Below are 17,312 nucleotides of genomic sequence, written 5' to 3' on the forward strand. Positions count from 1 at the left end.
TGTGCTTTATTCATCTAGCTGTGCCAGTCAAGTTGTAGCCCTGGGATCCACTACTCTGGGGCTGATTTGCTGTTGTGCAGCAGTTGTTGGAGATCTTTGTGTAACATGGTTGGAGAACTACTCTTGGTAAGAACCTTGATGTGTTTCTCCCAAGGGCTGCTCCTCGGAGCACGAGCTGAGCACAGGCCAGGGCCCACCAGCACCAGAACCAAACCTGCTTTTGTGACATCCACACAATCCCAGGATGGGTCAAGGTGGAAGGGACCACAGTGGGTCATCTGGTTGCACCTCCCTGCTCCAGCAGGGTCATCCCAGAGCACATGGCACAGGATTGTGTCCAAACGGGTCTGGAATATCCCTGGTGAGGGGAACTCCACCCTCCCTGGGCAGCCTGTTCAGAGCTGGGTCACTGCACAGGGAAGAAGTTCTTCCTCATGTTCAGGTGGAACTTTCTGGGCACCGGTTTCTGCCCCATTCTCTTGTGCCATTGCTGGGCCCCCCGAGCAGAACCTGGTCCATCCTCTGCCCCCTCCCTGCAGCCCCTGACAGACACTGCGGAGGTTCCCTCTCAGCGTCTCCTCTGGAGGCTGAACAGGCCCAGCTCCCTCAGCCTTTCCTCCTGAGAGTCGCTCCAGCCCCCCGCTCACCCTCGTTAAACCCCACACCCGTCCCATCCAGCCCTTTTTGGCGGGGCGGGCGCGCCCTTTCCCCCGGCGGGGGCGGCCCCGCGCTCGGTGACGGGCGGGCACGTGGGGCCGGCGCGGGGCCAATGGCGGCGGGCGGGGCGGGGCGGGCGCGCGGGGCCCTGCGCGCGGCTCCCGCGCCCGCGGGGTCAGGCGGCGGCGGCGGCGGGAGCGGAGCGCGGAGCCCCCGCAGCGCTGCCCCCGCAGCGGCTCCGCCCCGCGCCCCGGCCGCGATGGAGCGCGGCGCGGCCGCGCTGATCCGCGAGGGCTGGTTCCGAGAGACCTGCCGGCTCTGGCCCGGCCAGGCCATGTCGCTGCAGGTGGAGGAGCTGCTGCACCACCAGCGCTCCCGCTACCAGGAGATCCTCGTGTTCCGCAGGTGCGGGGGGCGGCGGGGCGGGCGGCGGGGGGGGGCGGCCGGCGCCACGCGGTGGGGCCTGTTTGGCGCGGGGAGGGCGCGGGGGAGCGCGGCTCCGGGCCCGGCTCCAGCCCCGCTTCCCCCGCTCTGCCCAGCACTACCTACGGCAACGTCCTGGTCCTGGACGGGGTGATCCAGTGCACGGAGCGGGACGAGTTCTCCTACCAGGAAATGATCGCCAACCTGCCCCTCTGCAGCCACCCCGACCCCCGCAAGGTGAGTCGTCCCCGGCCGCTCCTTGGGGTCCCCCCGGCCGGGGCTCGCAGACCCGCCCCGGGCCCTGCGGCGCTGCCGGGGCTGCCCGGGCCCGCCGGGCGAGCGTGGCCGCAGCCGCGTGGGCCCCGCAGCTCATCGCCGGCAGGACGGGCCCGCGGGGATTCGCGCCGCTCCCGTTAGGCCGGGCAGCCCCGGTCCCCCCGAGCCGCCCCCGCTGACGGCCGCTGTCCTGCCCTGTCCCTGCCAGGTGCTGATCATCGGCGGCGGCGACGGGGGAGTGCTGAGAGAGGTGGTCAAACACCCCACCGTGGAGTCCGTGGTGCAGTGCGAGATCGATGAGGTGCGTTGGGCTCCCGGCTGCGTGCGGGAGCCCCGGGGCTGCGGGCGGGCGGGCTGCCCGGCAGAAGCAGCCCGGCCTCACAGCATCCACGGGAGCTGCGGCTTCACCTGCTGCCCCTTGTCAGCACCGGGCGCCTTTGCTGCCGGTTCTGCTGGCGTGACACTGACAGCGCCACCTCTTTGCCTTGCAAGTCATCTACGTGGCAGCTGGCTGCCTCTTCCATGTGATTTCTTTCACACACATGCGGTTGAGGCCCTTCCAGGCCGGCGTGGGCCAAGCACGGGATCTGGAGGAGCGCCCTGGCTTTGTGGAGGTGCTGCTTTTCCCTCTGCCTCGCTGCTGAACTGACTGCTGCTCCTGCCCGAGGAGGATGGTCGCTGTGTTGAGCAGTCCCAGGCGACTAAAAGCAGGAAATAAGAAAGGGGGATTTGTTTCCATGATAAATGGGCTAGTCCTCCTCCTCTCGGCCAGTTTGTTCTGATATTTTACTTTCTTAGGAAGTTTTGCTCAGAGGAGGGCTCTATTAGGAATGGGAAACACTGCTATGTGAGATGTGTGCACAGTCTGCCAAGCTAAGTAGGCAAACGTGCCTGGTTTTGAACAAGCACTGCCTGACACCAGCATATTTTTTTGTCTCTGCCAGCTGTGAGAAGCTGGTAGTGTTCCGTACAGTTGCTGGGCCCAGGGCAGTGCCTGTCTAACCATGTTAGAGAGAAAACTATCTTATCAGGGGACTGATATAATGGCTATGGAGCAGAGATGGGGATCTTTCTCATCTCGCATCTAGAAACCTGCTGGCATGGTTTCATTTAGGAGGGGAGAAAGGGAGATCACCTCTGCAACGGTGTCCAGAGGGAGAAAGGGCACAGAGCAGTCTGCTCTGTGATTGTGTTCACTCAGTTCCTCAGGGAGCCTTTGAAGCTCCAGCTTCTTGTTGAGTTTGGCAAGGACAGACCAACAGTGTCACTGAACCCTGAGGCCGTAGGAAAGGGCTGAGTGTAGCTTGTTGGCTGAAGATGCTGACAGCTCTTGAGGATCTCGCTGGCTGAGTCGGATTTGTGCTGAAGGCATGGAAGGAAATGACTCACTGTGCTGTTCCTTCGGTTGCAACTGCACAGTAGCCTGAGAAGCAGCTCCTTGTAGCCCCCGCTGACCCACTTGTGCTCTCTGTGTTGCTGCAGGATGTGATCCAGGTATCCAAAAAATACCTCCCAGGCATGGCAGTGGGATATTCCAGCGCTAAGCTGACCTTGCATGTGGGAGATGGTTTTGAGTTCATGAAACAAAATCAAGAAGCCTTTGATGTGATTATCACGGACTCGTCTGACCCCATGGGTAAGAATTCTGCCATAAAAGGGCGCTACTTTCCACACTCCCCCTTCTTTTCTGCTTACCTCTTGGAAGTTATGCCAGCCTGCCCAGGCTCCTTTCAAGTGAAAGACTGTTGCTGACTTGCTTCTTTTGGTAGAGAAAGGGAAGGATGAGAACCAGAAAATTGTATTAGCAAGGCTTCAAGCAGCTGACGCGTTTCTCTCCTCAAAATTCAACTCCAGCAGCAATTGCTTCTGGCAGAGCTGATCCCTGAGACCAGCAATCCTGTGGGGGATACAGCACCATGCTGGCAAGGACAGCTTTGCACATGTACCAATGAAGCAGTGGCTCACACACTGTTGGTGTAGCACCCATCCCAAAGATGGCTGTGGTGAGGCTGCTGTATTTCTGAAGGGGAAAACTGAGGCAGAGAGGGACCAAATGTAGATATGACACCTCATTTTAGGGACCTGATGACGACTGCTTGAGCCACCTTCACTCTTGCTGTAGTCAACACAGGAGAGGCATCTCTAAAATGCAGTTTGGAGAAGGAGTTCTGTTTAAAAAATGCTCCCTGGAGCAAAAGGCAGCTGCTATGACTTCCTTTGGTAAAGGTCCTGGGCTTGCTACAGAACAAAGCTGAAATCCTGATGGTTTTGCTGTGCTGAGTGCGGGCTGAGGGTCTCACTCACTTTTCTCCCAGGTCCTGCAGAAAGCTTATTCAAAGAATCTTACTACCAGCTGATGAAGACAGCCCTGCGAGAAGATGGGATTCTCTGCTGCCAAGGTGAGGGTGCTGTGGCTGGGCAGAGGGTGATGCCAGACCACTGCGTGCCAAGGGTGAGGCACAGGGGGAACTCTTCTTGGGGAGACGTGATGCAGGGAGTGAAAGCATTTCAGCTCCCAGGTACAGCTGTGGTTTTGGTCTGTCTCCATCAGCTCAGACTGCTGGACTGAGCTTAGCAAAACTGGCGTAGGGGTCTGGTCTTGCCTTCGAAACCACATGAGCTGTGCAGAGCAGAGCAGGTTGGGACTTGGAAGCGCTGTTAACCTGGCACAGAGAAGGGGGGCAGCTCTCACCTTGCATCCTGCCTTCCTCTCTCCCTGCAGGTGAGTGCCAGTGGCTGCACCTGGATCTCATTAAGGAGATGCGTCAGTTCTGCAAGTCTCTGTTCCCGGTGGTGGAATACGCCTATTGCACCATCCCCACGTATCCCAGCGGGCAGATTGGCTTCATGCTCTGCAGCAAGAACCCGGTGAGTCTCCGACACCTCAGGTGCCCTTTTCCACTGCTTGGAAGCACCTGCAGGGTCTGCCTGAGGCTGTCCCCAAGAGCTGGAGCTGTGGCACTGAGCTCTCCCAGCTGTGGGGCCTCCAGACCCATGCAGTCCCAGAGCTGCAATGCAGCCTGCTCAGTGCTGGGTGAACTGCAGAGCTGACCAGCTGCCTTAGAAAAGGACAGGGGTTTCTGTCTAGTACAACAAACTTGGAAGGGAAGAAGTTGCTACCAATTCCCAGAGCCTGTTAAGGCTTTGTCTTGTTGATGTTGGCTGTTGCAAGGTGGGCACCTGCTTGATAAGAATCAGGCTGTGACTGGTAATCTGCTCGTAAAGAGGCCTCCGAGGGAGAGTCAGTGTTGGGATGTGGGCTGGTTACTCTGTGAGACCAACTGTCAGGTGGGTTTTTGGGGCCAGCAGTGCTGCTGCTGTACATGATTTATCTGGGGTGCTGGCAGCATGCACTGTGCCTGACTTAACACAGACATGGATTCTGCTCTGAACAGCAAAGCCTTGCTTTCTTGGATGCTCAGGCACTCTGACAGCTTCATCTGGCACAGGGCTCACCCAGTCTGACCTCATGCACTGACATCTGTGCATCAGGGCTGGTCACACGAGTTACAGAGAGTGAACCCCAGCCCTTGGGGCTGGAGCTGTGCAGAACCTTTGACCTCATGCTAGAACAGAAAGTCATCTGTTCTCCTGCGAGTCCTCTTGGTTCTCTGCCACACGTCAGGGTGCCTGTCACACAGCCCCTGGCTCCTCACCCAGGCACTCAGAGCTACCTGGCTTTGCTCTTGCAGAACACGAATTTCCGGGAGCCTGTGCAGCAGCTCTCGCAGCAGCAAGTGGAGGAGAGGAGTCTGAAGTACTACAACTCTGACATCCACCGGGCAGCCTTCATCCTGCCCGAGTTTGCACGGAAGGTGAGCCGGGCTCTGCTGCTGTGCCTCTGTCCAGGATGAGGTGGGAGTGGGAGTGGGCAGGACTGAGGATTTCCTGCAGCCTCAAAGGCTTCTGTGGGCAAGTCGGAGCAGGACAGCGTTTTGTATGACAGAGCAGAGGATGAGTCAGTCAGGGAAGGCTGGAGTTCAGTTTGAAGCTTCCTTGGGTTCATGTACCGTGCCTTGATGGCAGATCACTCCTACTTCACCTGCCAAAACTGAGTCCCAGAGCCTGCAGAACTGGTGTTTCCCATTGAAAAACTCCAAAAGTCTTAGATCAAGTGTGGTTATGGTTTCTAGAAGAAACCAGAGGGTACAGAAAGGATACTCCAGCATAGTTCAGCCTGCCTTTTTGAAGGATTTCTGCGTTATTCCATCATCTCCTAACTGGGTTGCAACTGCAGGTTCAGGAAAAAAAACTCCTAAGAGCATCCTAGGGATGAAGGCAGATGCCATGGTTGTGTTTCAGAGGTGGTGATTCATACTTCTGCTGAGGACTGGTAGAGCTGTGGCAGGTCCCTCCTGACACTCTGTCTGTCTGCAGGCGCTGAGCGATGTGTGAGACTGAGAAGCTGCTTCCTTCCTTCAAGGTGGACCCTGAGATCGTCAGTGATGTGGTTGGGACCTTCCCAGCAGACTGCAGATTTGCTCTCCACTGTGTGGGATTGTTTAACCCGTTTGCCAGCCAACATTCCCTTTGATGTGTAACAGATGATGGGGCACAAGCCAGATAAGACTATTGAAAAGGTCCAGTGACTTATTGCGTGAGGTCAAAACTGTTCTTTCCAGTGCTGGAAACGTAAGGTGTCTTCTTCCTTTCTCTCCTCCCTGCACCCACCCCAAATCCCCCGTCCCTGTGCCCCCGTCCCACCTCCACCCCCAACTGACATGATGTATTTATAACTGACACATGTTTCTGTCTGGTGATCTGGGAAGAGTCCAAAGGGTCCCTGACTCGGCCTTAAGCACAGAGAGTGAGAGCTCTGTGCACGGTGAGCTTCGCTCTCTCCTCGTGGGAGCTCCCTACTGCTGAGACGTTTGACTGGTAACGGGTCTGAGCCTCCGTGTCCCTCTGCCCTCCTGTGACACCTGCACTGCTCTGCAGCACGGCTGGAGAAGTCACAGTGCAAACTGTTGCCATTCACAATAGGTCTCCCTCCAACCCTGATGGAGTAGCAGTATTAAACACCAGCCAGGCAGGCTGGCAGCAAAGTCTTGTGGCTTTTTTTTTTTTTTTTAATTTTTGTTTTTTAAATTGGTTGGAAACAGAAGTGCTGAGGTACCCACAGGCTAATTCCTGTTCTTACCTCTGCCCTCGGAGTGATTCCAAAGAATGTTTATCAATATGGTGATAGGCGCTTTATATATATAAATATAAATATATATATATATAAAAAACAAACCTTAGCTCCATTGCCTGCTGTTCAGTACTGATGTTGGGGAATCAGCTGTGCTGACAAATCTCTCATCTCAGTCATGCTGAGTTGCCTCGGGCCTGGGTATTTGCAAGTCCTTAGGAGGCATCATTATTTCTAATGCTGCCCCCAGATGCATAAGTTGTTTTCCGTTGTACTCTGTGAGATGGATCTGCCTCCACTCCTTTACTTCTGCTCTGAAGGCTCCGTGCCCAGTTCAGTGGGATCCCCCTCCCAGCACACCCACTGTGCCCTGTCCCTCCCTGCACTCCATTTAACACTCGGCTCTGGTTAAGGGGACACCAACGTGGGTCGGTGTTCTTTGGGGAGACAGGGAGGGGAAACAGAGATCCTGAGGGTTTGCTGTGCTTCCAGGGGCTCTCTGTAGTCACTCCGACTTCCTCTCTCCCTCATCTCTGGGGATGACAAGTTCTCATCCAAAGAAAGCTCTGAAGAGTGATCCCATTGCTTGTTTTGTACTGTAGCCCAACAGCTCCTGCTGCAGTGTCAGTACCTGTTACCCAAGCTGTGCTCCAGTCCACGTGCTGCCTGGGGTACAGTTTTCCAAGCTGTTTTCCAGCTGCTGTCTCCCTGCTGCCATCAGGCAGTTCCTGGCAGTCCTGGCCCCACTCTCTCCTTTCCTCTGCAGGAGCTGTGGTGGCTCCGAGGGCTGAGCTCTGGCTGAGCAGGCTGGGGACAGGCACTAGGTGGCATCAGGAGAAGGCAAAAAGCTGCTTCTGAGAGAGGCCTTTGGGGCTTGTTAAGAGAGAAACAGAAGGAGCAGACTCGAGGAAAGGTTGGGGTTGAGCTTTACCACAATTGTGACCCTACAAACAGCCTTGGTGGTGCAACCACTGTGTGCCCACAGCAAGGGACTTGTGGGGTCAGTGCCAACCCTCCTGCTTTCTCCCCTTTCTGATGAGACTTGTCAGTTCTTTCCCAGTGCCCTCTTCTGCTACCTATATCAGTACAGCTTCTTGGAGGTCGTGAGGGTTTGCAAAGCATTGCTGAGCTGCAGAGCTGAGTCTGGATCTCCTCTGTGTTTGGAATTTTACCCCCATTTTGTCTCTTTAATTGTCTGGGTAACTGTCTCCTTTCTCTCACAGCTACCGAGTCGTTTGGGCTAATGAGGCATTTTCATTGCTCAACTCTAATATTTTTATGAAGAGCAGGTCAGTAATGGTTCTAGCTCCTCCTGTTTAAATCCCTGTGGGACCTGAACCCCCTTCATCCCTTCGTCCTTGACAGAAAACTAGCTCTGGCACTTTCCCCTGGAACGGGAATCAAGACCAGGAGTGTAGTCCAGGAAGGCCTTAGAGCAGCAGCCAACTAGTAACAAGTTCAAGCCTTTCACCCACCCCTGGTGAGTACAACAATGCCCAGGAGGGAAAGAGCTTCCTCAAACCTGGCCTCCACACAGCTAATTATTCCTTCTGGTTCTTTGAGCTCTCTCCAAATGTGTAAGTTCAGCAAGTGGCCAGTGATGAGAGCAGGAAGACAAGGCTGTTTCCCATCCAAGTCACACACACTCCATCCACAGGGCCCTATATATAGTTTCCGAGTTGTTCCAAGTCACTGTTCTCCACGGGCAAGGCTGTTCATAAGCAAAGAGCCACCGAGATGATGTTTGTCTAGACATGCTGCAGTCATGTTCCAGCAGCTCATTAAGTCAGGAGCACATGAGCAGGGATAGGCTCTGTCCCAGGGAACGTGCAGTGTTGTGTCAGTCAGAGCAGGTGGAGACAAGCGAGGGAGAGGAGCCTGATGGGCTTCAGCACATCCATTGTTGGAGTCTCTTGGCACCTCTTGAACTGTGTCAGAATCTCTGCTCTGATTTTATTCTTTGAACTAACTCAGTTTTTAGAAGTTCAGAAAAGAGCTTCATAAAATTAAGAGAAATCTCCTGCCTGTCTCTCCCGAGCCCTTTCAGTCAGTTAATTGGCATGAGTGTGGTATATTCACCCAGAGCTAATGTTGTCGAGGCCTGGCTGAATTATTGATGGGGCTGAGAGCTGGAGCAAGGGACTGCTGAAGGAAGAATGACATTCATCTTTCATCAGAACAGCAGCCTTGGTAAGCAAGCAGTCAAAAAAGTATTAACAAGTGCCACCAAGTTCAGGGAGAGGAAAGTTCCCTTGGTAACACAGTGGGGGAAGAAGAGGGAAAAGTGTGGACAACACGAAACAGCAGCTCAGGTCTAACAAAAGAGTCGGGCAAAATGCTGTTAAAAAGTAAGATGAGAAATTTAACCAAGTCAAATGCTGAGAAGTCTGGGGGATGCTGTTTCCTAGTCACGTACAGGATGGAGTTAAGTGCTTTTCAAATATGCAAAAGCTGGGGAATTGTAGCCAGGGAATCACAGTTACAGCACAGTGAGGTGTGAGGCACATAAAGATGGGTGGATTATTGCAAATGCTGGGGATGTCAGTGCAGGCCTTTCAAGGACACCAGCTCCTGGCTGATGGGGCTTGAAGTGCCGAGGGTGCTGGAGCAGGGACCCCACAGGTACCCTGCAGGAGGGGCTGCCTCTGCTTGGTACTGAAGGGCTGCTGCAGCAGCCCAGGGCTGGGCATGTCCAGAGAGGATTGACTTGACAAAGCTACTTCTGTGAGCCAGGGTTAAGAGCAGGATGATGTGTGTGATGACCCTGTGTGTGTCTCACCCCCTTCAGCTGGGGGAGAGCAGGAACCAGAGCCCCAGCCTGTCTGCAATTCCTGTTCAAGGCTCTCCCAGCCCAGTGGTCCCTTCTGTGGTGCTGACAGTGTCACAGGTCCATGTGTCAGCATCCCTGGTGAGCTCTTGGAATTCCCACGAGGTGCAGTGCATAAGCAATCCCTCAGGTGATCCAAATGGTAGAGGAATGTTTCTATCCAAGTCTTGTCCAGCCAATCCTGCCACCAAAGGGACAACTCTGGTGTAGCAGAGGTCAGTCCATGGCAGCAGCAGTAACCCCAGGCTTCACAGCCTGAAATGACTCCAGCCTGGAGCCAGGCAACATGTTTGCACTGGAAAACAGGTACTTTGAAATAGTGTTTCATGGTGATTAGTTATTTTCTAAGGAAGATTTTGGTGTTTAATGTTTAACTTCACATGCAGTTAAATCATAAAATCATAGAATATTAAGGGGTTGGAATGGACCTTAAAGATCAACCAGTCCCAATCCCTCCTGCCATGGGCAGGGGCTCCTCCCACTAGACCAGATTGCTCAAGGCCTTATCCAACATGGCTTTGAACATTGCCAGGGTTGAGGCATCCACAACCTCCCTGGGCAGCCTGTTCCAGTGTCTCACCACCCTCACAGTAAAAAATTTCTTCCCAATAAATATCTAACCTAAATTTCCCTTTTTTCGGTTCTACAGAAGGCTTTGAGCACCACTGAGGCATTTTGCTTGGCCCCCCCTCACCTCCTGAGTCCCCCTGGGGTCGGCAGACAGAGGAGGCAGCACAGCTCCCCCAGCTCCTGCTCCCCAGAGAGCTGGAACAGCCTTGCAGTCGTGTGTGCTGTGAGAGCAGCATCCCTGGGCCCTCCCCTCCTCCTCCTGCACCTGCTCTGAGCTCTGAGCAGGGACGAGGCTCCAGCCCACGCTCCCACAGTCTCTTCCCTGGGTTTGTTAGATTAGTGCCAGTGGAAAGCCAAGGCTGGAACAGCCACCTGCGTGCTCCTCCGGAGCCCTGGGGAGCACAGTGCCAGGGAACACTGCCTGAGAAATGAGCTGTGATTTCAGGCCCCTGAACAAATTGGTTTCCCCTTCCAGGAAGGCTCACAACTGTCAGCTGACTACTGCTTTATTTATTGCATTGGCCTTTGCAATGAGGGACTCTCGAGGGCAGAGAGCAAGGACTGCAATGACAGGAAGGCACTGGAACCCTTCCTTCAGCTGCAGCTGAGTGCCTCACCTTTGGGAACCAGACACTGTGCAGGAAGCCTGATGTGGTTCTGCTACGTGCTTCAAGGCATGGTGACCTGAGCCCAGACCAGGCAACAAAGGGGCAGAAGGCAGCAAATATCCAGGCCATACAGGAGGGCAACTGAGAAATAATCTCATTCCTTAGTGTGTCATTTAGTGTCAGACACAGTCATAGTTTTGTGTTCCAGCAGTGCCCAGTCTCTGCTGCTGCACAGACTCACTGAGGAGAGGTCAGGGGCCTCTTTCTTGAATGATAAAACCTCTCCCAGTGCATGTTGTTTGTGCAGCCTTAGTCACGAAAAGATGGAGGTTGTCTCGTGTGGTTGTGGAAACATATTCTGCTGTGCTTCTGACCCCACTGTGCATCTCTGCTGGAGCCACACTGACTGTGGGACAAAATCCTGGGAGAGCCGGGCCTTTTCAAGTTACTGTATGCAGGAATTCCTTCTGGAGCATCCCCACCCTGCCAGGCTCCCAGGGATGTGTTCAAAGGCATTCTGATTTCAGACAGATCTACCCTCACTGTGAAGTGGCAGAAACCCACTCAGGCCATGTGCAGCTGGGGGCAGGAAAGCATCAAGGAACACGACTTCCAAAGGGAACATGACTTCAGATAACAGGGAGAAAGTGGTAAGAGGAAAAAATTATCAGAAATGTTTATTGTTCCAAGGGCAGACCTTTACCCTTTCCTGTACAGGGTGATAAGCTTTTAAGGGTTGGCAAAAAAAAATAATAATTGGGGCCTTCTTAAAGGTCAGACAGCCAATGCACACGGGATAGGAACAGTAGGAAGTACAAACAACCCTGGTGCTGTATGTTGAACTCTATCCAATTACTAAAAAGAACAAATTTTACCACCACAGAGTTATTTGACTTCCTTTGGTGAAGGAGATGGTGCTATAGCCTGTGGTGGGGAGGTGGTCAGCAGGGTCTGCAAAGGGGCCAGAGGACAGACTAACTAGGGGAAGCAGCAGAGGGAATGTGAGGAAAGGGAAGGGCACTAGAAAAAATGGAGCAACCTGAAAAAAAGGTGTCTGATATTGAGACATGCTGTAGCAGAGCCCAGAGGAAACTAGTCTGGATTTAGAGATCCAGTCCTACTGTGGGCACTGGAGTGTAAGTGCTTTGATGTGTCCCTGTTCCCTCCCTCCCAGCTGGGAACAGACACCCAGCCTTGCCCAGGCTAGACACAGGTTTTGGCTGGGCTGTGCTTGTCAGCAGGGCCACAGGTTTGGTGCTGGAGTATCTGGGCAGGAGCTCTCTCCAAAGTCACCCCTGCTCAGGAGGTAACAGTTATTTTGTTACTGCCCTTTAACCCCAGGGCAGATTCAGGGCAGCCTGGTCACCCTTTACATCCCTGTGAGCCTCCCCAGCAGCTGATCTCTCACTCACCACTTCCTTTTCTGGTAGGAGCATCGTCACACTTGTGACCCCAGTCTCTCAGTGGAGCATTACAGACAACAGCCCCTTCCGAGGGGAAGCTGCAGACAGAGCTGTGTTTGTTGGAACGAGCAGCGTGGGCAGAGCAGATGGGCCCAGCATGGAGACCCGCCCGCACTGCCCCTGCTGTCTGCACGGCCCACGGGGTGAGTCCAGCTCACAGCCCCAGTGCAGGGCTCACCTGTCAGCCCCAGCACATCTCACACTCCCAGGACCTGCCCTTCCTTCCCCTTGAGCAGCCAAGTGTGTTTTCTCCATTTGCTCTTCCCCCAGTTCACCCCTCCTGGAGCAGATCGGCTGCGGGTCGTTTGGCAGGTCCCTGTGGTTTCTGTGCTCGCTGGAGCCCGGAGCTTTCCTGCTCTGCCTCAGCCCCGGGCTGGCTGGGAAGTGTTTGACAGAATCCATTACCCGGCAATTCTGATAAACCAGCCAGATCAGGTTCAAAGGAAACAGATAATGTTTCATCTGGAAGTGGTGCGTGGCAGCCACCTCTCAGTTGGGGAGGGTGAGAAACAGGGAGGTTACAAAGTTTTCCAAGAAAATTCGTTTCCAGAAATTGCTAGATTGTTACTTTTCCCCCACAAGGCTCTGTGACTCAGGAAAGGGTTTTTTCTGCCTTTCAATGAGGGAATCAGCATTTCTTTTACAGTGTGCATGGAAGTGGTGGCATCTTTTCCCTCAAGAGCTGGTGTAGCTGGCATTAGGAGCTGGATTATTTGCAGGCAAAGTTCCATCATGCTGTTTCCAGGATCTGTAATGCTGGTAAGAGCGAGAAATGGGGAACAGGTTTTCCTGCCTTCTGTTCTTAATTCTGCCACAGCATCCCCTGGCCAAGTCACCTCCCTGTGTTTTTTTTTTTTTTTAATGTGCTAAATTAGGATAACAATTTATCTTTTGATTGTCATTTGTTGTTAAGGTCAGGGGAAGACTTGCCCTGAGGCGAGTGCTCCTGGAGAAAGGGCTGGTGGTGAGCTGGGATCTCAGCTCTGCATCTCACAGGCAAGTGATGGGGACAATGCAGACAGCAGTGCTCAACAGCACTTTCTGCTGGCCCAGGGACCAGTCCCACTGCTGGGACAGCTTTTGGGGCAAGGAGGAGGCATTATTAACTGCTGACCAGGAGTGGTAGGAACACACTCCAAGCAGCCTGTGGTCAGTGCCAGCAGAGCAGGAGCCTTTTTAAGCCTCTCAGGGCAGAGCAGCTCCAGCTCTGACCAGCCTTTCAGTACTTGGTTTTTAACACATTTAAACCCAGCATCTCCACTGTGTTGACCTGCACTCCTGGGATAGGTTCAAGAGGGATTGAAGCAACACTAGGAACAAGACCCCATAACCCTCAGCAGGCTTCCAGGTGGTCTGATGTGCATTTTCCAGACAGAGGATATAACTGCACAGCTGCAGCTCTGTCCCCATGTTACCCTACAGGGAAAGCCAGGCGTCTTGGCATCCCACAGTGAGTTGCATTGCTCGATGCAGAGACCCAGATCCAAACACCCTGAAAGCCTGGAGCTGTTTGGACACACCAGCTGAGGGTCCAAGACCATATCTAAGCACTGATGGCCAGAAGTTTTACCTCTTCCCTCTGAATCATCCAGGTTTGTGCAAGCTGGTGGCCTCTTCTACCCAACATTATTTCCCAAACAGAATCCAGCTAACTAGGAGAGGCACAGAGAGTGCCTACAATTTCTTGGAGTGAAGAAACAGCATGTTACTGGAGTGTCCCAAGCCTTTGCTTCCTCAATCTCTGCAGGTCTGGCACATGGAGAGCCCAGAGGCACTGAAGTATCCCACTCAAGCAGCCAAGTGTTAACAACCTCTCCAAAGTCTAATTTGCCTTTGATATAGACTTAATTGTTTGCGTCACCCACTGGGCTGGGGGAGGGCTATAAAAGGGGCTGCAGCCATTGTCTGAGGCAGAAGAGAGCCCAGGAGCAGCTCCCTCTCCCAGTCTTCCTCGTTCAGCACCAGTCCCAGCCTGTGCATCATGCAGCTGGTGGCCAGCCTGGTGTCCGTGCTGCTGCTGGTGTGGAGTGTGAGAGCCACGGCACTGCCTGGGGAAGAGAGACTGGCCATCCAGAGCACCAGGGTGAGTAAAACCCACCCTGGGCAGGAGCTGGGTGAGGACAGAGCCAGGGGAGGGGGGATAAGGGCAGTTAGGCTTTACCTGGTGCAAACAACTCTCCCACCCCTCTATATTCCAAGGCACTACAGCTTCACATGCTGCTGACCCTGGGGCTGTTCCTACAGCTCTACCCAGCTGATTTAGAAAGGTACCAGATGCCAGGGGCTGCAAAAGTGAAGTCTGAGCTAAGCAAAAACTGGCAAAATGAACAGCAGAGAGCAGAGGGAAAAGGAGAAAATATTACTGAAATGGTACAGCATGAGAGAATAAAGCAGAGTACTAGGGAGGGAGAGAAAAGATACATAATTGGTAAAATGATCAAGGGAGATGATATTTTAAATAGGACTCATGGGAAGGACAAATGTTTAAAAGATGGGTTCAGTAGGAAAGTAACAGAGGAATCATAAATGAAGTAATTATATCAGAATAAAATTGCTTTTTCCAGAGTAGTATTCACAAGGGGAGTTATACTGACATAGTTCTGCTAGAATAATTACACTCTGAACCAGCACAGCTCTATGCAGTGGCAGAACTTATTATAGCAGTATAATTACCCTACCAACTGGCAAAACCCTAATATTATAATGGCTAGAGCACTATAATAACTTTATTTTGCCATGCTGTTTCCCTAAGAGGCCAAAGGGGTAGGAAGCAATAGCATAACATGATTACAAGCCCTGTTTTCTTGCCCTCGCCCTGCAGTTCTCTCACCTGCATGTTCCCTGCCATCTCTGATGTTCTTCTGAGCTCTGGCTAGTCATCAGTCCAGTTCAGGCTGTATCCATAAGGCTGCTGTTATTCCAGAGAAGGGAAGGATCCCAGTGTTGGTTTCACAGGCACCAACTTCTCCTTTGTGCGTGTCCACATCGTTTTTTCTGTCTCAGTGTTGGCTCCAGCTCATCCATCAGTGTCTCGCTGCTCCAGGAGCGGGCTCACATCCCATTAACAACGAAACTGGCTGCAAGAAAGAACCGTGCACACTGTGAGGTGCTGGGGCTGGAGTTCTGTCAGATCAGGGCTCCTGCAGCTGCCTGGGATTAACCCTTCTGGGGATAACTGGAAACTTTCAGCTCCGCATTCTTATAGTAACGAACCCAGCACTTAAAAAGTAAATTCTTTTTTTAAGAAGTAAATTCTGGTGCAAATCCCAGCTGCTGGGGAAAAAAAGAAACAAATTGTAGGGAATAAATTGATAAATAAGGCTTTGGTAAAAATTAATTTGGGTGTAATGACTCTTAGTCTTCTGCGCACTGTTGCTTACAAAATAATGATACAATTAAAGAGAATCATTATATCTATTATAGAGCATTCTACGAACTGAAAAACTGTTAGATACTGATGAACCAAACCCTGCAGTCACCACTGCTGTAACTCAGACAGATGTTTTAAGTAAGAAAAGCATCGGGATTTTACATATAAGCCCCTATAAAATGCATTACAATGCAAAAGGAAGATGTGTTCCCTCTGATGCCCCTATAAAATGCATCACAATGCAAAAGGAAGATGTGTTCCCTCTGATGCACTGATGGATGGAGCACAGGGAATGGAGCAGCTCCCCAAAGGTTTGCCCCAACCCACCGTGCTGAGATGTCAAACTGCTCCCAGAGAGTGTGGATCTCTTTGAGCACAGCTCCAGGCAGAAAGGATGTGAGCAGTGGATTAGTGCAGGGAAGAGCTGCCAGGTTTCACCGACAGCCACAGCTGATCAGGCAGAAGGAATATCCCCTAACATGGGCTGAGCTTTGCCTTCCCCACCCCTCAGTCTGAGGCTGCTGGCTCTGCTCGGTTATTTCCAAACACAGCACTTAGAGCCAGGAAAGAAGCTTCCAAGGAAGACATGACCCAGGAGATACACTTAGGGGGTTCCCCCGTCCCAGTCTATCTCTCAAAGGCTCAAGGCACTTCTGTACTTGCAGCACAGGAGGAGGAATCAGAATGAGCACAAACTGGCTTTACCTTCTCTTCTGCCACAAATACAGCATGGAGTTTTTCTCTGCCTTGGTTCCCCTTGTGCAGAAGCAAGGCTTGTTACTAGAGCTAAGAAAGTGATTAAAAAATGCCCATAAACCTTCTGTAATGTAAACTCAGGATAATTGCTGCTGCCTGTATTTATCCATCTTTTGAGTTGCTCACCAAGTGGTCCTTAGTGAATGCTGGTGCTGACAGAGACAGCAGTCCCAGCAGTAAATATGGCATTTGTGAGGACTGACATGGAAATGTGCTTCCAAGATTCCCATCCACATGGGAAACAGGATCTGTTCCTGTCAAACCATCTATCCCAGCTTGGCCAGTACCAGCTGTCCCTGCTAAGGAACCACAGAGACCAGAAATGCTCAGGCATGATTTTACAGTGGAGTACATCCCCCCGTGAGCTTAATTTAATATTGCTCAGGACTCTGTGCCTCTTCCCAGGACCGTGTGCCTTTTCCCTGACCTTCCCAAGCTGGATGCTGGGCAGTCAGAGCAGTGAAGGGAGCACAGGCTGACCAGGGGAAGAGGCAGCTTGGCATTCACTGAAATTTAATTAGTGTGAGCAGTGAGGGACTTCACAGCCAATTCAAGTCTATTTGTTAGCAGCTCTTTTCCAGCTGTAACATGGCACACGTGAGGGTCCAGCTGGCTGAGCTGGACAGGGAGGGGAGACAGGAGCAGTGCCCTCAGCAGCCACATATCCCTCAGCTCTGGCACAGCTCTGCCGAAGGGAAAAGCATCGACTCCAAGGGCAGGACACCAGGGATGGCAGGGGGACACGAAGGGACCTCGATGGCTGTGGGGGACAGGCCCTCTGTGCGTCACTTTCCCTGCTCTCTGCCCACAGGAACAGAGCACAGTGCGGAAGGACGCCATCCTGAAGATGCTGGCAGGCCTGCTGGACGGCGTGGATATGGGGCATGAGGCGGCCACCCCAGACCTGGAGGAGGAGGGCAAGCTGGAGGAGGAGCGGGCGGTGCTGGGCCGGCTCGCCCAGCTCTCACAGCGGGAGCGCAAGGCGCCCTGCAAGAACTTCTTCTGGAAAACCTTCACCTCCTGCTAGTGCTGCCCAGCCTGGCCCTGCCAGTCTGCAAACGCCCTCCCCACTCCTTGTCTTCCTTGTTCTCCCCAGCCCCTTTGCTGTGCCCTCCACCCCTCAGAATAAAGCATGGCGCCTCGGGGACTGTCTGTACCTCTGTGTGGGGCGGCCGTGGGGGGCGGCGGCCATTTTGTGGGGCGGCTGTGGGGGGCAGCGGCCATTTTGTGG

The 17,312-nt window shown here is 53.1% G+C and overlaps 2 protein-coding genes across 2 annotated transcripts; both read left to right on the top strand.

Annotated features, from left to right (window-relative positions):
• The first annotated feature begins 803 nt into the window (after positions 1 to 803).
• Positions 804 to 6,096, top strand: SRM (spermidine synthase). Its single transcript, XM_051786240.1, has 8 exons — positions 804 to 1,062; positions 1,197 to 1,317; positions 1,565 to 1,657; positions 2,839 to 2,992; positions 3,672 to 3,755; positions 4,079 to 4,224; positions 5,049 to 5,171; positions 5,734 to 6,096. The coding sequence occupies exons 1-8, from the start codon at positions 917 to 919 to the stop codon at positions 5,749 to 5,751; spliced, it is 885 nt and encodes a 294-aa protein (XP_051642200.1). The 5' UTR covers positions 804 to 916; the 3' UTR covers positions 5,752 to 6,096.
• A 445-nt stretch (positions 6,097 to 6,541) lies between these two features.
• CORT (cortistatin) lies at positions 6,542 to 17,258 on the top strand. The gene is made up of 2 exons (XM_051786264.1): positions 6,542 to 14,038; positions 16,893 to 17,258. Exons 1-2 carry the CDS (start codon positions 13,937 to 13,939, stop codon positions 17,106 to 17,108), a joined length of 318 nt encoding a protein of 105 aa, XP_051642224.1. The 5' UTR covers positions 6,542 to 13,936; the 3' UTR covers positions 17,109 to 17,258.
• Positions 17,259 to 17,312: the final 54 nt, after the last annotated feature.

This window comes from Manacus candei, unplaced genomic scaffold (genome assembly GCF_025592945.1).
Source record: "Manacus candei isolate 608988 ecotype Guabito, Panama unplaced genomic scaffold, ASM2559294v1 h1tg000022l, whole genome shotgun sequence".
NCBI lineage: Eukaryota > Metazoa > Chordata > Aves > Passeriformes > Pipridae > Manacus > Manacus candei.